This window comes from Podarcis tiliguerta (assembly GCF_965153285.1).
Source record: "Podarcis tiliguerta genome assembly, chromosome: 2".
Lineage (NCBI taxonomy): Eukaryota > Metazoa > Chordata > Lepidosauria > Squamata > Lacertidae > Podarcis > Podarcis tiliguerta.
Window position 1 is genome coordinate 116,114,632 of NC_139535.1, and position 21,399 is coordinate 116,136,030.

The window sequence follows — 21,399 nt, forward strand, 5'->3', positions numbered from 1 at the left end:
TTGACAAGGCCACACACACACATTAAGCGATTGTCACTTGTGAAAAAGCCGGGCAGGTGAGGAAGGATGTTGACATTTGACACGTGTGCTGATAATTCAATGTGCATTTCCCACCAAGCCTTAAATTGGAGCCTACCAATTCAGCAGCATACACCCTGCCCTCCGTCAGCACTACCTGAAGCACAGCACAAAGTGCACTTTAGCCAAAGGAAGGTTTGAGTCTGCATATCAAGAGTCCTTTCGCATTTCAGGTGTTAATACTCCTACTGGGTTAAACAAGCAAAGCAAGGTATGTGAATGGCTGCATGTCACTTTTGCTTCCAATGTATGTGTGTCCTGGTTTTCAGAGATGTATACCAGGAGCAAAAGGAGAATTTGTGTAATCATTTAGTTCCCCTCACAATAAACAATCACATGAAGTACCTTCTCTCCTACCCACCCCTGCAAACCCCCCCCCCCCGTGCTCACACTCAGGACTCTGCATTCCAGCTCCTGCTGCGGAGACTCTTTCAAAAAGTCTTTTAAAGAGCACATTTGAAGAATTTAGTCTGCAGATATGCAAATGAAGCTGTGGAAGTGGCTACCCAGTCCCAGAGAACAAAGATGGTTCAATAACACACTGTCCTCAAAGTCCACGTGGTACAGTCCTAAGCATCGGTAAGACAGGCCTTCCTGCTTTCAATGAACCAGACTCTCTAGTTAGTGAACTCAGCACTGCAGCTTTCTACCATAAATGTCTTCATCTCTGCATTATCGCAATTCCTGGTGGAAATGCAAATTTATTGGTGGAAAATCCATACTCTTTGCCCTGGGCACTTAATTTACATTTCAGATTATGCAATATTGCATCACTTGTTCCAGTTGCAGCAGAGTAAGAGAGCTTTTCAACATGCAGCTCTTGCCTTATCCAGTGCTGAGCAGGCCAGCAAACAAAGGTAAAGTCACCCCAAAGCTACACAAACTGAATGGGGTGCTGTCCAGTCACATTACAGTCATATCTCGGGTTAAAGACGCTTCGGGTTAAATCTTTTCAGGTTGTGTCCCACGGCAACCTGGAAGTACTGGAATGGGTTGCTTCCGGGTTTCGCCGCTTGCGCAGATGCTCAAAATGACGTCACACGCATGTGCAGAAGCGGTGAATCGCGACCTGCGCACCAGCGGGTTGCGTTCTGCTCAGGTTGCGAACGAGGCTCCGGAACAGATCCCATTCGCAACCAGAGGTACCACTGTATGCTGAATTTTATTTGGGGCACTCTTGCCAAAAACAACCACCACTGGGTTGCAACAGGAGTGCAGGGCTGCAGCTCACTGGACATAGAGCTACTTGCTTGCAAAAATACATGTGCCTCATGGTGTCTGCAAATGGTTCACTTTTACGGCAACACAAATGAGGTCCCACTTCTCTTCAAACTTCTACTTGTGCACTTTTGATGAGACATTCAGCAGTAACATCAAGACATGCCAGGTTTTATCCCAGGCATCTTCAGATAGGACAAGAAAAGGCTTCTGTTTGAAACCCCTGGAGAGCAGTGTAGAGGATATTGAGCTAGAAATATTTTGTTTGTTTTAAGTCCAACATGCCATCAACCTTTTGGGTTAGGGACATAAAGAACAAACAATTTCTACACATTTTGTTTTTAACAAAAATAAGTTGCCCTTTTATTCTAGACCTCCAGCTGTCATCTTCAAACACTGCTTTGTTCCAACTACTGCTACTGTCCTCACACACACAAGATTTACTATATCAGTAGTGCAAAACTGGTTATCTTGCTCCTAGCTCATAGTCTCAAAAATAGCTTGTAAGGGCAATTGCTACATTTAAAAGGCACAGAAGCAGGACACAGAGGAATACAAGTTCTACAGAGGAGACACAGTTTGAACTTGCATCTGTGAAAAGGGAGGAGTAAAGGAAGAGACAGACCTGAGTAACATTTCACATGGATTTATAGAAGCACAGAAACATCATTGAAAAATATGAATGTCTTTCTGTACATCACCTGTCCCCTTCTATTGAAAGTAGCCAGTACTAACCTCTGAATAAATCAAGTTTTGTTAAGAAATTCACCCCACCCTTCCTCATGAAATTACCACCCTGAAACATGGTACTGGAAACAGGGTGATGTTCTCACCAGAGAAAAAAAGGAGGGCCCTGCAGCATCCCAGCCAGGGTGCCACAAGTTGTATCACCCCACCTCCCCAAAAAAGTCAGAAAAAACCTCAGAGTCTCGCTTGATCATGGAGTAGAGGAGGTGGCAGGCTTAAAGCCACCAAGTGGCACAAATCAGCAAGGTGAGTCTGCAGGCCTGGCCTATCTCAGCTTCCCAACTCAAATGTAAAACAAGGCTCCAGGAAAAAGGAAGTAGGGAGAATTGTCTAGCTGAGGATTCCCAAGGAGACATTATAACTTTTTAGATTGAAGTCTTCATTCTTTGGTCCTGAATTCTTTGCTGGGTGTCACATCAATGGCTCAAGGGGTGTACCTACTACTTTTGAAGGGGAAGGGGGAAGCACATTAAAAGCCACTGCCTCTTTAAGGTCTAGGCAAGTGGGCCAGAAAGAGCCATTTCACCAGGAGGCTCTCACTCTATCAGTCTGCTCCAGGCTCCAGGCAGTGGCCCAGAGTGTCCCCTGGCTGCAATCACAGACGGGCCTCTTGAATAGCAACCCTACAGGACTCAGGCAAAGATAGTCTCTTCCCGCCGCTTCTTGGTAAGGATGGTTCCCGGCTTGTGCTGTGCATCTGGGTGGTTGGCCAGTTCTGGAGGGCATGAAGACACCGGACTCTCAAGGATAGCCTGCTTAAGGTCATAGAAGACAGCAGAGTCCTCCTTGGTGACAAAAGAGATGGCTACACCACTCTTGCCAGCTCGTCCTGTTCGGCCAATGCGGTGAATATAATCTGTAAGCAAGGAGGAAGGAAGGTGTTAAAACGCGGCTAACCTTTGGTGCTGGATGGAAAATCTAAATGATGGCTCATACTACAGGGTCAAGGACAGAGACTGACCACTCCTTAACAGAAACACAAACACACACACACACACACACACACACACACACACGAAAGCTCATACCAAGAACAAACTTAGTTGGTCTCTAAGGTGCTACTGGACAATTTTAAATTTTTTAAAATATATTTCTACTGCATCAGATCAACACAACTACCTGCCTGAATCTATCACCTCTTAACAGTTACAGAAAAGCCATTAAAGACGAAAATGAAGATGAGGTATTAGTATAGAATTTCAGTGTTCAAAGCCCTTCATACATCACATTAATCCTTACAACAGTCCTAGAAAAAGGTAGGCCATCACTAACAACTCCACATTGCAGAGGAGGCTAAGGCAGAAGGGCTTGCCCAAAGCAGCAGAGACAAGATTTGACTCAGACTTTCTAACTTGTGCACTTTGTGACTACACACTGCCAACTCCCAGACATGAAATTAGAAGGACCTACATCAACTTTGTGACTTCAGCAGCACAGCATTCCAACCACGGCCACCCCGCCTCTCCCGTTCGGTGGCCCAAATTGCTGAAGCCATGCCTCACAGACACAGAGTTTTCTGTTCTAAGACCCAGGAAGCGCCCAGAAGATCTCTATAGAAAGGCAGAGAGCACTGGACAGCTCACCTTCAATGTTCTTGGCCATGTCATAGTTCACCACCATGGACACATCATGGATGTCGATACCACGTCCAGCCACATCTGTAGCCACCAGAATATCCTTGGCACCAGCCTTCAAGTTGGAGAGGGCAAACTCTCGCTGCTCCTGACCTTTGCCGCCATGAAGGGTACAGGCATTGTACTGCAGAGATGGGAAAGCAACGGGTTACATTAAGCCATATGTTTGTTTGGGCAATGAGGACAGTGACAAGAAGGCAATGAACAAGCAACAATTCCTCCAGAGACAAAGACAGCCAAGTGTTTCAAGAGGAGACACTGGGGCAGAGTGCTCCATCATTCCCAGACATTCCTAGTGAATACCAAGAGATGTTGGATTACCTTGCAAGGGGCTTGTGGGGATGGCAACTGCCAGACCAAGAATGAGCATTGAATTCTGCCAATTCAGGGCTCAGCAATCAGCCAGAAAATGTCTTACCAGCTGCCATAAGCTCAACAGCCACACCACATTATTCTGATAATTTGCTGATAGTGTGAGAGGAAACACCTATGTATCTTCCTGAAGTTTGACAAAGGACACAAGGACGCCAATTCTGGGAGCCTCAAAGATGGGCTGGCTAATCTCACATGGGCCTCAAATACTTTGACACAGGACCTGCAGTTCTTGAACTTACAGTTCCTGAGATTACCACTTACCCCCATCTTCTCCAGGGATTTAGCCAGCACATCACAGCCCTTCTTCTGGTTCACAAAGATGATGATGGGTGGGTCAAAGCCCTGCTCCAAAATGTTCAGCAGTTTCTTCCTGTACAGGGGAAAGGAGAGAAGCAAACAGGTGAGGCACATTGGTGGGGTCTGAAGATGTAATCTGTTCAGCAGAAATGTTACGTTGCACCCCTGCCCTCCGGCACACATCTCTAACCGTCCGTGCCAAAGACACGCCTCATCTCTGTATTATCATTTGGAACAGTTCAGTACCATGACATCCAGAAACAACACTAATAACACTGGGCAGGGGAAACCATGTGTACAGCCTTGAGCTCCTTGGCAGAAAGGAGGGCTAGAACTTGTAACACGTAACTAAAATGTGCACCCAGATTCAAGTAAGCATATTGGGGGGGGGGGGCTGGACTGAATGATATTCTGGGGTTCCTCCGCAACTCTAAGCCACATGCCACATTCTCTTTTCTGCACTCACACCAAGGAAAGGATGCACTGGTTGTTATCCTGACCCACTGATCCCACCCCACAGGTAATTGCAAGACCATGTTTCTCTCCACATGTTTTAAGTCACTGGGATTTTCAGTTTCCCGACAGGAGGGTACATGGTTCCTTTGGACCTCCACCCACTCTGCTTGAGTGATGTGGGAACCGTTTCATGGTTCAAGTCATGAGGAATGCTGGCTCATTCCACGTAGCCCTTCTCTGGAAATTACATTACGGCAGAAGCCCCATGTTTGGGTTGAGGCTTTACTTCATAGCCAGAAATGTGCTTATGCCACACTTTGGAAGGAGCGAAGATAAAGCATAAAATGGATGTGAATTGCCTCGGCACAGAGCCCTCAAAGGCTCCCATTACCTCGTTTGAACTAGGCAACCCAAGCCCCTTGACGCAACTTCCCACACCAGCGGTTACCTCTTCTCCGACTCTGACATGAGGAAGACCTTCTGCTCCACACGCTCATGCGGCTTGCCAGCAGAGCCAATGTAGACCACCGCTGGGCGGCGCAGGTAACTGCGGGCCAGGCGCTCCACAGCAGGGGGCATGGTGGCTGTGAACATCACAGTCTGCGGGGGGGGGGGGGGGAGAAGAGAGAGCATGAGTGCAAGGCAGTCTGCCTCTCCTCCCACATAATGGAACTCCTCCAATTTAAGCAGAAAAGAGGAGGGATGCATTTTCACAAATATCACATTGCAGGAAATTATGTGCAAAGAGAGCTCTTTTATTAAGAGAGTTACCTCCAATCATAGCTAAAACAAGTCTCCACACTTCCATTTGAGGTATTTTAGCTAGAAATAAAGGAAATCAATGAACCCTTCACCCTGCAAAGGGCATCTAATCCTACCATTTTACCATTTCTGGCTGGTAAGTTGTTTTTTTTTTACTGTGAATGGTGCCCAAGCTTAAATGTTCTCCTTGTTCTGCCTCGCTCCCTCTCAAAGCACACTCAGTATGTTCCACGGAAAAGGGAACGGCCACTAACATCAACCATCCTCTTAACCGCCTCATCTTTTGTGCCTATGAATCTGAACTCTGGGTGGAACCCAAGTGATCAGTTCCATTAGCACAAGGACTATTATTATTATTATTATTATTAATATACAGCCCTATACCTGAAGGTCTCAGGGCCCTCTCCTCTCCCTACACTCCCTGTAAATCAGCTCTGGAGGATAGAGGTAACCCCCAGAACAAATTTACAGGGCACACAGGGGGCATATGGGGAGAGAGGTGCAGACAGGGAAGCTCTATTGAACAACTAAAAGTCTTTGTGCTGTTTAGTAGGCTACTGCCCTCTGGAATGAACATGGTTTCCTAAGAAACAGTTTTCAGATAAAAGCATCTCCCTGCCCATAAGCAGCCACCAACCACACCCTCCATCCCTTCAAAAAAAGTGCCTTATTTCTCATGTGAATTTAAAAACATTGCTAACCAGGTCAGATTAAAGGAAGGGTGTTTGGGTCAAAGGGTGGAACTCAATGGTGGACTTGAACCCCAGTGCTTTACTTTTTACAAGTTAATACACCAGATGTGACAGCAAGGCATCCAAACCCTACTAACCTGCCGATATTTGTGCTTGCCCAACTCGAAGTTGGCCAACATCTTTTCAGGGTCTTCAGCCTCGTCCGTATCTGGTTTCTGGTTAGTGACAGGTATGTGCTCCAGGATCTTCTGCACATCGGGCTCGAAGCCCATGTCAATCATGCGGTCAGCCTCATCCAGTACTACATAGGTGCAGCGGCTCAGCACCAGGTAACGGTTCTCCAAAACGTCAATCAGACGGCCCGGTGTAGCAATAACAATCTGTGGCATTCAGCGAGAGAGAGAGCAGATACATGGAGGTGGAAATGACCCTTGCAACCTGTGTCCATACAGCTTTTCCCCATCCTTCCCTGATGAACTCAAGAAACAGTGCAACATTTCCCAATGTACTATCCAGGCAAGGAAGGTGAGCCAGGCCATGATGTTAAGAGGATATTAAGCTATGAATGGGTGTCATCATTTATCACTCACAGGAGCACTGTGCTAATGCACAAAGTGAACATTTAGGGTTGTAACCAACAATATGCCAAGAGTGTTCTGCTGGTACAACAGGATTTCCATTTCCTCTCCTCCCACTGGGTGCCCCTAAAATCTACTCTAACGTCTCCCCCTACCCTCTGGAGCTGATTTTGAGGGTGTGCAGGGGGATATAGTAGAGGAAGAAGCAGCTCCATTGCAGGATGAGAAGTTGGTTGTGTCTGCAGCAGCAGCATTGACTGCGGCCCTTACAGACCACCCACCCTAACTTTTAAAGCAGAAGGGTGCCCCTCTCACCTCACAACCCATGCGCAGGCGGAAGCCTTGATCCTCACGCGAGATGCCACCAATAACAGCCACTGTGCGGATGCCCAGGGGCTTTCCAAATTTGATGGTCTCTTCCTCAATCTGCTGGGCCAGCTCACGGGTGGGAGCCAGGATGACGGCATAGGGTCCCTGATCCGACTCCTCAATCCTACAGTGAACAAAAAACACAAGCTGAGCAGAAGCAGACAGTGTGAAACCATCCCTCTCTGGCCTACAAGACTTCGCACAAAGGCAGGCTCCCAACCAGAGAAGGGCCCAGGTTTCCGCCTGCTAGATTGGCCTGTGAGAAATGTATACATTTGTGATCTCGATCTACTGACTACCACTGAAACAAAATTAAGTAAGGGTGGGCGCTATGTGATTGTTTTCGGAGGAGGGGAAACAAGCCCCCCCCCCAAGTGTCAACCCAGTGAAGTAAATGGGTTCCATCTGAACCAGATTATTTCAAGCTCACCTAGAAGCCACGGTTTCTGGGGAAGGGTCATCGCTTAGTGCAGGGGTTGGCAAGGTTTACCTCGCCTGGGCCGGTTCACTCCAGTGGAGATCCCTCCATGGGCCGGATTGCATGCTCACCCTCAATTTCCGGCGTCTGTGCAGACGCGATTTCTGGTGCCTCCGTCTGTGCAGACACGATTTTCGGCACAGCGAAAGCGAGTCCCCACACTGCACTGCGTCGGTTTAGGGCAGCGTGTGGGGAATCGCCAAGTGGGAGGCTTGGTTTGGGGGTGGCTCGTGGGCCGGTTAAACGACCCCCATGGGCTGCTTGTGGCCCATGGGCCTTAGGTTGCCTACCCCTGGCTTAGCGGTACAGCACACGCCTTGCATGCAGAAGGTCCCAGGTTTGATACCTGGCATCTCCAGGTAGGGCTGGGACAGGAACCTGCCTGAAACCCTGGAGAGCCACTGCCAGTCAGTGTAGACAATGCTGAGGTAGATGGACCAATGGTTTGACTCCGAACAAGGCAGTTTTCTATGTTCATAAGTTGACACCAGCCATTCAGGTCTTTACACAGCCTGAGCACAACAAAAGCTGCAAGGAGGTCCCTGCAGTGCACACGGGGGCGGGGGGGGGGGGGCGGGAGCCATCTATCCATGGTGATTTGGCTTATCTCCAGCATGGTTAGTTTGTGAGCTTCCCAGAAGTCTCTGGGTAGCCACTGATGGAAACAGCATTGCTGGACAAGATGGACTTTTTTCTGTCAATGTGAGCAAAGCAATTCTTATGTTTGTTATCAGGCCATGACTGTGGTCCTGCTCACTCAAAGCTGCACACCTGGAAACAATGGCTTTACCATGGGAGAAAAATCCTCATCTCCCCACCTCTCACTCATTCTCACGTACACACAAAAGCAGGGGTGAGCAGTGACTAGCACAATTCTGAGCTTTGCCACCAAAAGTTACTGAAATATTAGGGGGATTACAAAGGCTTCCCAAACAGATTACAGTGGTACCTTGGTTCCCGAACAAATCGGCTCCTGAATTCCGCAAACCTGGAAGTAAGTGTTCCGGTTTGTGAATGCTTTTTGGAAGCCGAACACCCAATGCGGCTTCCAATTGAGTGCAGGAAGCTCCTGCAGCCAATCGGAAGCCGCGCCTTGGTTTTCGAATGGTTTCGGGAGTTGAACGGACTCCTGGAACGGATTAAGTTCAAGAACCAAGGTACCACTGTACTTGATGTGTGGTATTAGATAAATATCACTCCCTCACAGAAGAATGCCTGGCTGTTGAGAGCACCAGTGCAAACCGTGGTGCTGAAGAATCATTTGCATGTGAGCATTGGACCCAGACCCAAACCAGGACCCTCAAATGTCCATTTCATTTTTTCCCCCTCTGGAAAAGAGGCCTAACCTGCCGCAGCACCCATCACTCCCTCCCTCACCTGTCAATCTTGGGAAGTGTTGTGATCCACACCAGCAATGGGATAAGGAAGGCAGCGGTTTTACCACTGCCAGTTTCTGCCACGCCAATGATGTCACGGTTCTGCAGACCAATAGGAATGGCTTGACGCTGAATAGGAGTTGGTTCCTGTGGAAAACGGGGCATAAAACCTATCAGGAAAGCACTAGACTTCTTGGGAGGAATCAAAGGGAATTCAAGCAGTCAGCAACAGAACCAGGAATCCTGACTCTTAGCCCTCAACAACATCCAAAACAATATGTCCTTTCAAGAACAAAGCTGATCTCCAGAAGCCATGATGCTCAGTCCCTGTTCAACAACACCCACCCCCATAAACTAAATGATCATTTTTTAAAAAATGATCATTTTAAAATATATACTTTTATACTTTAAAACAGGATTTAAAATATACACTATACAGTCTCTCAAAATAAACTGAAGTTTCAATGGTTAACAGAAGGGCCAATCCATCTTTATGAAGTGACCTGCATCTCACCTTGTAGCCGCATTTGTCAATGACCTCCAAGATGTGAGGGGGCAGCGAAGAGTCTTTCCAGGAACGAATAGGGTTGGGGATCTTGCCTCCTTTGGTGGTGATGCTGTAGTCCTCCCGGAAGATACGCCAGTCCCTGTCTGTCATCTCATCCAGTTTCTTTTGAGACCAATGCCTGTCATCCCAGCGCTGCTTGGCCTCCTTTTTACGCAGCTTTCGCAGGCGTGCCCTGCCAAGAAGGAAGATCCCAAAAGGGTCAGAATAGGTAGGCGAAAATGGTAGAAGACAAAAGCAAAGAAAAACCCAGCAAACTGGAAGAGGGCAGCTCTTATTTGCCCACGTTTGCACAAAGGTTGCTTACTGCAACCTATTAACTATGCCAGGAATAGGACTGGGCGATATATTGAGATATCGTCCAAAACTGGTTAGACCTTCACATCATGATAACTGTTTCATAATATTTTACCTAGCAATATATCACAAATCACAGTATGTGCGAGGATTAGGCGATATCTGGTTTTCAACATCGCAATGTATCCCCAGCTAAACATTGCAATGTTATCACCAGCAAAACATCACAATCTACCACAATGTCTGAAATAAGCATGGAACTACGCAAAGGCGAAAATGACAATGTCCTGGCAACTGCTGCCACTTAGGGGTCTAAAACTGATAAATGACGATATTATCAATCACCTCATGGTCACTTTAATCAGCAGTCTAGGCAAAATGCATCCAAACAGGACTTTTAGTTTTGGGCTTGGCTACCAAATGGTGGTATTCAGGACAATCCACAGTACGGCAATGAGTCATAGGGAATACAAATAATCTGGGAATGCCAGACTGCCAGCATGCCCACTAGGCAGCAGCAGTGGCAGCAGTAGAATCAGCAATGACCGGGGGGCAGAAGTGGTGGCAGCATGCAAGGCCTTGTCATAGCAGTGGCAGTAATGGTTGCCTTGCAGGGGCAGCAGTAAGGCCTCACTGAGGCAGGCTGCCGCAGCTTCTGCCACAGCCTCCTACTACCGCCAGGAGAACTTGCAGACTGCCGCCACTTTTTGCCACCGTGGCGAGGTTTTGCAAGCCCCACTGCTAAAGGCATAAACTGCAGCCAGAAAAGTAAACTGATGAGCACAAGCTGGCTCAAGTAACCTATTCATTACTTCTGTAGATGCTGAATGGCATGTGTGGCTACAAAACCCAACAATGGATTTGATCTATGAATAGTGTATGCGTATAATTTGAACAATTTTCATGATTTACACTCCTCACAATGAACTCTTAGAGTTGGACTTTCCCTGTCAGAGAGTTTTGGTTGGTTGAATTGGAAAAAAAACACCCCACCAATCCTTGTACATGTGATGAAAGCACAGAATGTCTTCCCATATCCACCCGAACACCAACATCCAGCAAAACCACAAAAGTTAACTGTTCCCTCATCAGATGGGGAAATGTCATCATAAACTTTGAAACACCAACACCTGCCTCCCTCCCGCCCTGGATGTAACTTACTCCTCTTGCTCTTTCTCCTCCAGCGTGCGCCGCTTCTCCATCAGGTCTCCATAAAAACGCGACTGCTCCCGCTTCTGCTGTTTCAAGTCAATGCCAGCAATGAAGCCACGTCCCAGCAGCTGAACCTGATGTCGCTCCTTGTACCTGTTGTTGAACAGAATGTCAAATGGTACTGTATACACTCCAAACCGTAGGTGGTTAGAATCTGGTTAGGAATTCCCAGAACCCCATCTCCATTTTTCCCACAAGCCCACTCAATTTGCACAACTCACTGCCATGTGAGAATTTGTATTTTTAGGGTACAAGGATGTAGGTTTTTTTTTACAAATCCCAAATTCCAGACCTCTAGTCATCCCCCTCTCACAGGGCTGAGAATATTCCTGGCTCATTTGTGTCAGCTAAGGAGGAAATGGGATTTTCAGATTCTTCCCAGGAGCAAGGATAGGTATGTGTCTCTGCGGACACCAGTCTCTCTATTCTGACATACGGAACCCGCCTCCCACAGCAATACTCACAGGGGATTGTAGTCAATGGAAGTGTCTTCGGAAGCATCCCACTCAAAGACAAATTTGCGGTCATTCAGATGCCGAGTACGTCTCCGCTTCTTGACCCCACCCAAGTACCGCTCCTAAAGGGAGATGGTATTTATTTTTTCAGTTCATGCCCTCTCAGACTTTTCCAAAGGAAAAACAAGGCAACATTTCCCAATGAAACAGAAAAGAAGTTTCCAAGGAAACTCTATGTGCCTCCCTTTGCAAGAATTCAGACTGACCGTGAAGAGACAAGGATTGTTGCTGAACACGCTAAGGAGCAAAATATACCCTAAAGCTTGCTATAATCCAATACACACACTGGTTGGATCAAAATTACAATAAACACGTATGCTGCTCTTTCTAAGCTTTCCAGACCTTTCATATATAAGCCCTGTAAGGTGGGTCAGTATTATTATTCCTCATATTTCTGATAAGTGCCTGAGGCTGACAAGACAAGAGTTTCCCTAAGGCCCTGTAGTGACAGAAGTGCACTTTGAACTAGGGACACCCTGGCTAACAGTTCAGACTCTGCATTGGTTCCCAAATCAGCTTTTTGCTCACTTGGGCTCATATCCAGATCATCCTTTTCATTCCAGCCCAGAAAACATGTGTATTGTCATTGGACCTTGGGAACCCAGGAAAAAGCAGGAAGAATGAATTTGCATAGGCTCTGATCTCAGCCCAGTTTTGCCGCAGCAAAGCAAAGGGGAAAAAAGCCTTTTATTCCAATGCTGAAAACTCCAAACAGCTGTGTCTGAAGATGTGTTCCTGTTAAGAACAGAGCTGTTACTTTCTTCTTCAGGTCTACATTTCAAAAACTCAGGAACCCCCAAAGAAAAGTCATTACAGTAGCCTAGCCTTAAGGTTATGAAGTCATGTAAAGGACAAGAAATGAGTGATGAAAAGTGATCAAACAATTTTACGGACCATTTTCTAAAGCTGGCTTTTTGGGAGGTTTAAAAATACGTTGGCACTGTCAGGTTGATTTTGTGAGTGGGTCTACTGTGACAATCAACCCACACCAGTAATATATTTTTCAGGACATAGAAAACTGTGATGATTCACTCAAAAAACTGGTATGATTGCATTAAATTGATCAATGAATTCAACTTCAGCCACTTGGATGCACATCAAAGACACTCTCCTATCCCAGTCCCCTTGCTGAAACCCATTAATCCTCATCTCCATGCTTCTTACAGAGAGAAAATGAAATGGCCGAGCATTACCTTGATGGCATGAAGTTCCTTACTCTTATCTTTCTCCTCACGGATTTTCTGCCGCCCTTCCTCATCTTCATTGCCATTGGTCTCTCGTTCCATGCGCTCTCTCCGCTCACGCCGCTCCCTCTCCTGGGGGTCTTCTGTAGTAAATGGCAGAATGTCAGGAAATGGGGCATCAGGACACAAGCTCAGAGCAGGGAATCACATCATGCCCCTGAAGCTGAATACAGTTGCACCTTGGATCCTGAATGCCTTGCGAGTCGAGCATTTTGGCACCGGAACGCCACAAACCTGGAAGTGAGTGTTCCGGTTTGTGAATGTTCCTTGGAACCCGAATGTCCGACGCGGCTTCCGATTGGCTGCAGGAGCTTCCTGCAGCCAATCGGAAGCCGTGCCTTGGTTTCCAAACATCTTGGAAGTTGAACGGACTTCTGGAACAGATTCCGTTCAACTTCCGAGGTACCACTGTACCTGACGATCTCCTGGGAGGTAATCCTTACCTAGCATCTTCCTCCCCATTTCTTGGAAATGTTTTCTCTTTTTCCTCTCCTCTTCTATGAGCCGCTGCCGCTCCTCCACCTCCTGCTGCCGGCGCTTCAAGGCCTCGGCCTCTCGCTCTGCCTTGGAAAGGAACTTTGGCTGCAAGAAATCAGAGCAAGATGTTGAGCGTGCAAGGAAACCCTGTGTACTTCCCTCATCAAGAATTGCTGAAGATGCCAGGAAGCAAAGCACAGCTTTAGACACACACAGCTAACTGTAATCCAATACACCCACCTGCTGGTGTCACCCGGGCAAAAATAGAATTGGTAGGTGGGTAAGAAGAAAGTGGAGGCATGCCCGATGCTCTTACCTTGGCTTCAGCCTCTTCCTCAGCTTTCTTCTTGGCCAGCAGCTCCTCCAGAGAAAGTGGCTGGGCCTGTGAACAAAATAAGCGCACGTTAAAATCAGGCGTGGAGGTGAGTGGGGTGGGAGAGAGAAACCCAAAAAGTAGGAATTGCTATCACTGAAGCTGTGGGGTCTATACTTTTGGTTGCACGGGAAAAGTGCTATGCTATAAAGTTCCAAAGTAGCAAGGCTGAAAGAGAATGTGAAAAACTGTTTTTAAGTAGCCTGATTAATTGAGAAGAGCTGCCCTTTCATCTCACTTTCCAGAGATACTGTATAAAGAAGTAGAGAACAGAAACATGCCAGAGATTTATAGTATAAGGCCTTTCAACCAACAAAAGGTTCTTATCTATGCCATCCTAGAAACACACTTTGAAAAATATACATGGACTTGGTGCTGTGGGGAATTCAAACCCGCCCAGCTTAACCCTACACGTTACAGAGAACTGAACAAGCACTGGACATCTAGAAGGCACATGCAGTTACCTTCTCCTTCTTTGACAATGAATCATCATCATCATCATCTCCTCTGCGAGAATCTCTGTCTTTCCTGGATTTGGAGTCTTTGTTCCGACTTGGAGAGGAGCTCCTGTGTCAGAGGGATAGAAGAGTCAGGAGTTGGGGTTACCGCATTTCACTGGGGGGATCTAGGTTCAGTCCCTCAGGTTCAGCTGGCCTCAACGAGGGACCATCCCTTTAGCGTGGCAAGCCCTGCCCTGTGGAACTCCCTACCAGTAGAGGTTCAGCAGGAACTTCCCCTGCCTTCTTTTAGACGTCTTCAATTATTTAGACAGGCCTTTGAAATATGAATTTCTCTTTTTAACCAACTAGTATCTGCTGATGTTTTTAATCATATTTTTATGGACTACTTTACTGGTTTTATTATATTTGGTATGTTACTCACCATTCTGATCTACTTCATGAAAGTATGGATTATAAATATTTAAAGATATCCAAATCTAAATAAATCTATTGAACAAATCCTCAGCACCAGTCACTCATGGTAGATGCTATTGCCTTTCAACAACAACCTAGGTATTGTACCTTGAGCCCAATTCCCATAATAGTAACCTGTTAACCCAAGAATTTAGATGAAACTTCTCTTTAAATTCAAACATAAAGCTAAAATGGTGAAATTGTAGGTATCTTTTTCATCATGTTTCCACCCCAGCAACCCATGAAGCAATGATATATTCCACAACAGCTGCGACACCTCAGAAGTAACTGCTTTCATCGTCTAGGAAACAGTGTTTTACCTGGACCGTTTACGGTCCTTGTCCCTCCGGTGCCCATCTTTATCACGATCCCGGTCCTTCTTGCTGCGCTCCCGCTCTTTGTCTCGCTCCCGCTCTTTATATCGCCGCTCTCTACAAACAAATGGTTTACATGTGAATAACTGATTTCAATGCACACCCCTTCCATCAGACCGTAGAAACCTGAATCAATAGAAATCAACCAACCAACTGTAGAAACTGTTCAATCCCACCAAATTAAATTAGCATCCTCCAACAAATATAGTCCCTTTATGTTTTGCTCACACCCATCAACTCAGCCTTTATATATACAGGGTACAGCTGTGGTTTATCTGTACAGCAGACCTAGAAAGGCATAGAAATTGACAATAAATGTAATCAAGACTGAGTGGATGTAACTCTGCAACAGTGCCTCAGAAGTGCTGAATTTGGCACAGAGCATCATAAGAACCTCCATTTTCTTTCTTAAAAATGAAAAGGAAAAAAAAAAGATTAGCCACAGCTCAAATTCAGGAGAGAATTAGGACAGAGCAACATTTTCATTGGTTGGGCTTCAATAACTTGCATAGTCTCACAAGCTCCCTTCCCCAAAGAAAGCAGATGCGTTATATAAAGTAAAGTGACACACTGTAATCTGTTTAGCATGCAGAGTGTTTGCAGGTCTTAGAAACCAAGCTCTATCAGTGTAGTTTAGGAAAACTTTGTACCCATTTTTGATTTCAAAACCAACAATACTGACTACCTAACCCCAGTGTAACAAGGGATGCAGAACAGTATGTCCACAAAGGACATGCACTGGGTGTCCTTAAACTTATGTAAGCACCATTCCTGTTGGGAAGAGATTGTGACTCTGTTACTAAGTGCACCCCCAAAGCCTTTGAAAGTAACTGCTCTGAGAAACTGGATGCTACCTCGGTAAATCATTGGTTTGAGTCCAAAATCTAGTTCAGTGCTCGATTGCTGAATCCTACTAATAGCCAAATAAAAACAGCTGAAGCTAACAGCATTCCCTGCTTACTTAGAATCATAGAATCATAGAGTTGGAAGAGACCACAAGGGCCATCGAGTCCAACCCCCTGCCAAGCAGGAAACACCATCAGAGCACTCCTGACATATGGTTGTCAAGCCTCTGCTTAAAGACCTCCAAAGAAGGAGACTCCACCACACTCCTTGGCAGCAAATTCCACTGTCGAACAGCTCTTACTGTCAGGAAGTTCTTCCTAATGTTTAGGTGGAATCTTCTTTCTTGTAGTTTGGATCCATTGCTCCGTGTCCGCTTCTCTGGAGCAGCAGAAAACAACCTTTCTCCCTCCTCTATGTGACATCCTTTTATATATTTGAACATGGCTATCATATCCCCCCTTAACCTCCTCTTCTCCAGGCTAAACATGCCCAGCTCCCTTAGCCGTTCCTCATAAGGCATCGTTTCCAGGCCTTTGACCATTTTGGTTGCCCTCCTCTGGACACGTTCCAGTTTGTCAGTGTCCTTCTTGAACTGTGGTGCCCAGAACTGGACACAGTACTCCAGGTGAGGTCTGACCAGAGCAGAATACAGTGGCACTATAACTTCCCTTGATCTAGATGCTATACTCCTATTGATGCAGCCCAGAATTGCATTGGCTTTTTTAGCTGCCGCGTCACACTGTTGGCTCATGTCAAGTTTGTGGTCAACCGAGACTCCTAGATCCTTTTCACATGTACTGCTCTCAAGCCAGGTGTCTCCCATCTTGTATTTGTGCCTCTCATTTTTTTTACCCAAGTGCAATACTTTACATTTCTCCCTGTTAAAATTCATCTTGTTTGTTTTGGCCCAGTTCTCTAATCTGTCAAGGTCGTTTTGAAGTGTGATCCTGTCCTCTGCGGTGTTAGCCACCCCTCCCAGTTTGGTGTCATCTGCAAATTTGATCAGGATGCCCTTGAGTCCATCATCCAAGTCGTTGATAAAGATGTTGAATAAGACCGGGCCCAAGACAGAACCCTGTGGCACCCCACTAGTCACTCTTCTCCAGGATGAAGAGGAACCATTGATGAGCACCCTTTGGGTCCGGTCAGTCAGCCAGTTACAAATCCACTGATTGGTAGCATAGTCAAGACCGCATTTTACCAGCTTCTTTACAAGAATATCATGGGGCACCTTGTCAAATGCCTTGCTGAAATCAAGGTAGGCTACATCCACTGCGTTCCCTTCATCTACCAGGCTTGTAATTCTGTCAAAAAATGAGATCAGGTTCGTCTGACATGACTTATTTTTCAGAAATCCATGCTGACTATTGGTGATCACAGCATTCCTTTCTAGGTGCTCACAGATTGTTTGCTTAATGATCTGCTCCAGAATCTTCCCTGGTATTGATGTCAGACTGACTGGGCGGTAATTATTTGGGTCCTCTCTTTTCCCCTTTTTGAAAATAGGGACAACATTTGCCCTCCTCCAGTCTGCTGGGACTTCGCCTGTTCTCCAGGAATTCTCAAAGATGATTGCCAGTGGTTCTGAGATCACATCTGCCAGTTCTTTTAATACTCTTGGATGCAGTTCATCTGGCCCTGGAGACTTGAATACATCTAAACTAGCCAAGTATTCTTGTACTATCTCCTTAGTTATTCTGGGCTGTGTTTTCTCTACTGAATCATTTGCTCCAAATTCTTCAGGTCGGGCATTGTTTTCTTTATCGGAGAAGACTGAGGCAAAGAAGGCATTGAGGAGTTCAGCCCTTTCTGTGTCCCCTGTTTGCATTTCACCATCTTCTCCTCTGAGTGACCCCACTGTTTCTTTGTTCTTCCTTTTGCTACGAACATACCCATAAAAGCCTTTTTTGTTGCTTTTAACCTCTCTAGCAAGCCTGAGTTCATTCTGTGCTTTAGCTTTTCTGACTTTGTGTCTACACGTGCTGGCTATTTGTTTGAATTCCTCTTTGGTGGTTTCCCCCCTTTTCCATTTTTTGTACACATCCTTTTTTAATCTTAACTCAGTTAAAAGTTCTTTAGATAGCCACCCGTGGCTTCTTTAGGCACCTTCCATGTTTCCGTCTCATTGGTATTGCCTGAAGTTGTGCTTTTACTATCTCCCTCTTAACAAACTCCCAGCCATCATGAACTCCCTTTCCTTTTAGTATTACTGTCCATGGGATCTCACCCAGCACTTCCCTAAGTTTTATGAAGTTGGCTTTCTTAAAGTCAAGAAATTGAGTCCTACTTAAGACACTCAAGGCTGACTAACCTTCATCATCCTTGCAGCAAACCAAATTGACCTATAATCTGGCCTTACCTCTCAGTCGATTTGGACCTGGATCGGGATCTTGATCGACTGCCTCTCCTCCTCTCACGGGAGCGGTGCCTCTTCCTGTCCTTTGTGACGGGGGAGCCTTTCCTGTCTCGCTCTCGTTCAGCTGAACGTGAGCGTCTCCGCTCTTCCTTGACGGGTGAAGAATCTCTCTCTCTCTTTTCAACAGTTTCCCCAGCCATCTGGATTAAAAAAGTTTTGTTGATGGTATTAATATACAGAAGTTATTAGGAAGGGGGATTGGAAACCTGCTTCAGTATGGAATTGCAACAACTCTATGTGGATATAGCTTAATTAAGAATCTGAAATCTCACTCCTCGCATTATACACCAATCATGTCATTCATTAAATCCTGAGAAAGTTTTCAAGGTGTGGAAGTTGGTGAGGGACCAACAGTTGGAGCCCCTCATTCCCAAGAGAAATGCAAACTGAACCCCTCCCAGTTACTGATTTGGACACGAAAAAGGAATCTGTGTAGGGGATGGCATCTCTGAAAGAGGATTTGCTGGCAGGCTATTTTGAGAAGGTGGCAGTCTTGGCATATTGCCTTCTACTCCATTCTCAGCATGGTCCTCTTAGAATAAATAAATACTGATTAAACAGGCTATTGCTACCAGTTTTAACACAGCTGGCCTGTTTTTAGAGGAGAAGTCCAAAAATTGATCAGGACTGACGAGGACCTGCTCGTCATCAGCAATAAATCAGTCTCACACCAAGATGGATTGAAGAAATCTCACAGCCTCAGGAGCTGCTGCCCACATTTATTTTGTACAGTAAAAGCATACAACATTGTATCAACCGGCAAAGACAGTACCATACCTGGGCATCATGCCACCCTCAGGCTATGCTACGTGGACCAATCATTGAAATAGCATGAGCTGTTCACGCGCTGTTCATGCTCCAAGCAACGCTTCTTGCTTGACCCTGTAATAAACTTTCGCCCATGCCCTTATGCATAAGCAACCATTTCCTTACACGGGACAAATTTATAAATGTCACATAGACTGAAATAAATTAAAGTCTGCCAATGAGCAATTGTTTCGAATTCATCTACTGCAGACTGGTAGTGGAAAAAAGCATGCACACACACACACAAAATCATCATGTCCAACAACAAGTAGTTCTTCTGCATATAGGCATGATAAAAAGTCATGATCAGGTGCATGCTGCATGTTCACATGAACATGCAGTTCTTGCAGCCGATGAGCCACATGCTGGTTCTATGACTGTAAGGTATAGCAGCAAAAGTGTCTGACTGATGAAAAAGGGAGACCTGGGATCATATCTCCCCTCAGTCATGCACAGAGTGGTTGTGAAGATAAAAGCTGGGAGAGGCTTACTACTATGAGCTCTTTGGAAAAAAAAGTGGGATATAATAAATTGTAACAAATAAAACATATTTTAACATAAAAAGAGGATAAAATAAAAAAAATTGTTGGAAAAAGTGGCATGGGATGCACAATGACAATCACAGTTATTTCAGCACAAACTTCAACAGAACAATCAAGACTTCACTCTTCTCGAATTCTTTCACCAAGCTCACTCCCTAAAGCTGGAGGGAGAAACTTGTTCTTTGAGCTGGAGCAGGTTTGGTGTTGTAGTAGAAGGTAAGACAGTGGAGCTCAGGTCAGGCTAGAAATGTCCCGCTCTGCATGGGAGCCAATGTGGGGTAGTGGTTAGAGCAGGCATAGGCCAACTCCGGCCCTCCAGATGTTTGGGACTACAATTCCCATCATCCCTGACCACTGGTCCTGTTAGCTAGGGATGATGGGAATTGTAGTACCAAACATCTGGAGGGCCGGAGTTTGCCTATGCCTGGGTTAGAGTGCCAGACTGGGTCCTAGGAGGCCAGAGTTCAAATCCCCACTTGGTGATGAAGCTCCCTGGGTGACCTTGGGCCAAGTCTCACACTCTCGGCCTAGCCTACCTCCCAGGGTTGTTGTGAGGAAAAAATGGGGAGGAAAAGTAGGATACAAATTTAACAAACAAACAACGACAACGTCTCTTCCTCCCACGAACCCGGGTGCACAAACCTCTGTGTTTATTCTGGCACCATCCCCGTCAGGGCTGAGCGTCTGGAAACAAACCAAGGCGAGGGAAGCGACGCCGCCGCGAGGCGCCCGCAACTACCGCTGACCTGAAGCCAGCAGCCCTTTTGCCTCCAGCCCTTCTTCTTGGATAGCCTTCCCTATCTGCAGTCGCTGGAAACACCGACGGTGGCCGGGGGACAAGCGGGTGCGCCTCACCTGTAGCCCTTCCCGACGTTACCAGCAACTCACTGCGCCGCCAACATCGCCGCCATCTTACTGAAGCTGATTCCGGTCACAACACCGGGTTTGCCGAGGAGCATCATGGGAAAGCAAGTCCACTCGGGCTATCCCTCCCGCCTCAGTGCCCAGGCTTAGGACTACATTTCCCACGGAAACCGCCAGGCAGGGAGAGAAAAAAAAAAGAAAAAAATCCCAGCATGCACCACACCCGGAAGGCGCTCTGTTCGCCCGGCAAATAAGCTTCTCGGGGTACGCAGCCTGTGCGTTCTAAACGGAACGTAAGTAAAGAAAACTACATTTCCCAGAGGGCGTTTCGGCGCCTTGACGGAAGATTAACGCCGCCTTCCCCCATGGGGGCTACTGGGAAATGTTGTTTTGCTGGCTCCGTGGGACTTCGGTCAGACGAGCCTTCATGAGAGGGGATGGAGGCGGGTTTCCTGCGAAGGAACTTGCTGGAGCGGCCCCCCGCAAAGGCACCGCCGCCCTGCGTTCACACCGTTGTTCCTGATGCGGATCTTCGCTCACCCCTTTTCCCCTGGTGGGAAGGAAGGGGTTGCCTTTTGTGGTTCTCCCAGGTGCCAAAATGGGGCCAACCCTGCCTCCTCCCCCGCAAAACCACAAGTACAACCCCCCAAAACACCCCACCAGCCAGTGCAAAAGCCAAACAAACCCGAATCACCACTTTGACTACTTGCTGGTTTGATTTTTATTGTGAATTCGTAGTTATGTTTGAAATTGACTTGAATGATAGGTTGTTGTTTAGTCGTGTCCACCTCTTCGTGACCCCCTGGACCAGAGCACTCCAGGCACTCCTGTCTTCCACTGCCTCCCACAGTTTGGTCAAACTCATGTTTGTAGCTTCGAGAACACTGTCCAAC

General features: G+C 46.6%; 1 protein-coding gene across 2 annotated transcripts; it reads right to left on the reverse strand.

Annotated features, from left to right (window-relative positions):
- Nucleotides 1-1,926: 1,926 nt before the first annotated feature.
- On the reverse strand, nt 1,927-20,614 carry DDX23 (DEAD-box helicase 23). 2 transcript variants are annotated; one of them, XM_083427422.1, is made up of 17 exons: nt 20,498-20,614; nt 18,237-18,433; nt 14,978-15,088; nt 14,208-14,310; nt 13,687-13,752; nt 13,337-13,475; nt 12,843-12,976; nt 11,599-11,711; nt 11,084-11,227; nt 9,575-9,800; nt 9,062-9,207; nt 7,153-7,330; nt 6,397-6,639; nt 5,254-5,405; nt 4,314-4,422; nt 3,627-3,801; nt 1,927-2,899 (listed from the first exon to the last, which is right to left on the reverse strand). In XM_083427422.1, exons 2-17 carry the CDS (start codon nt 18,431-18,433, stop codon nt 2,676-2,678), a joined length of 2,460 nt encoding a protein of 819 aa, XP_083283548.1. In that variant the 5' UTR covers nt 20,498-20,614; the 3' UTR covers nt 1,927-2,675. The 2 variants fall into 2 exon arrangements, with proteins under 2 accessions (XP_083283548.1, XP_083283547.1); XM_083427421.1 differs by lacking the exon at nt 20,498-20,614 and adding an exon at nt 20,285-20,420.
- Nucleotides 20,615-21,399: the final 785 nt, after the last annotated feature.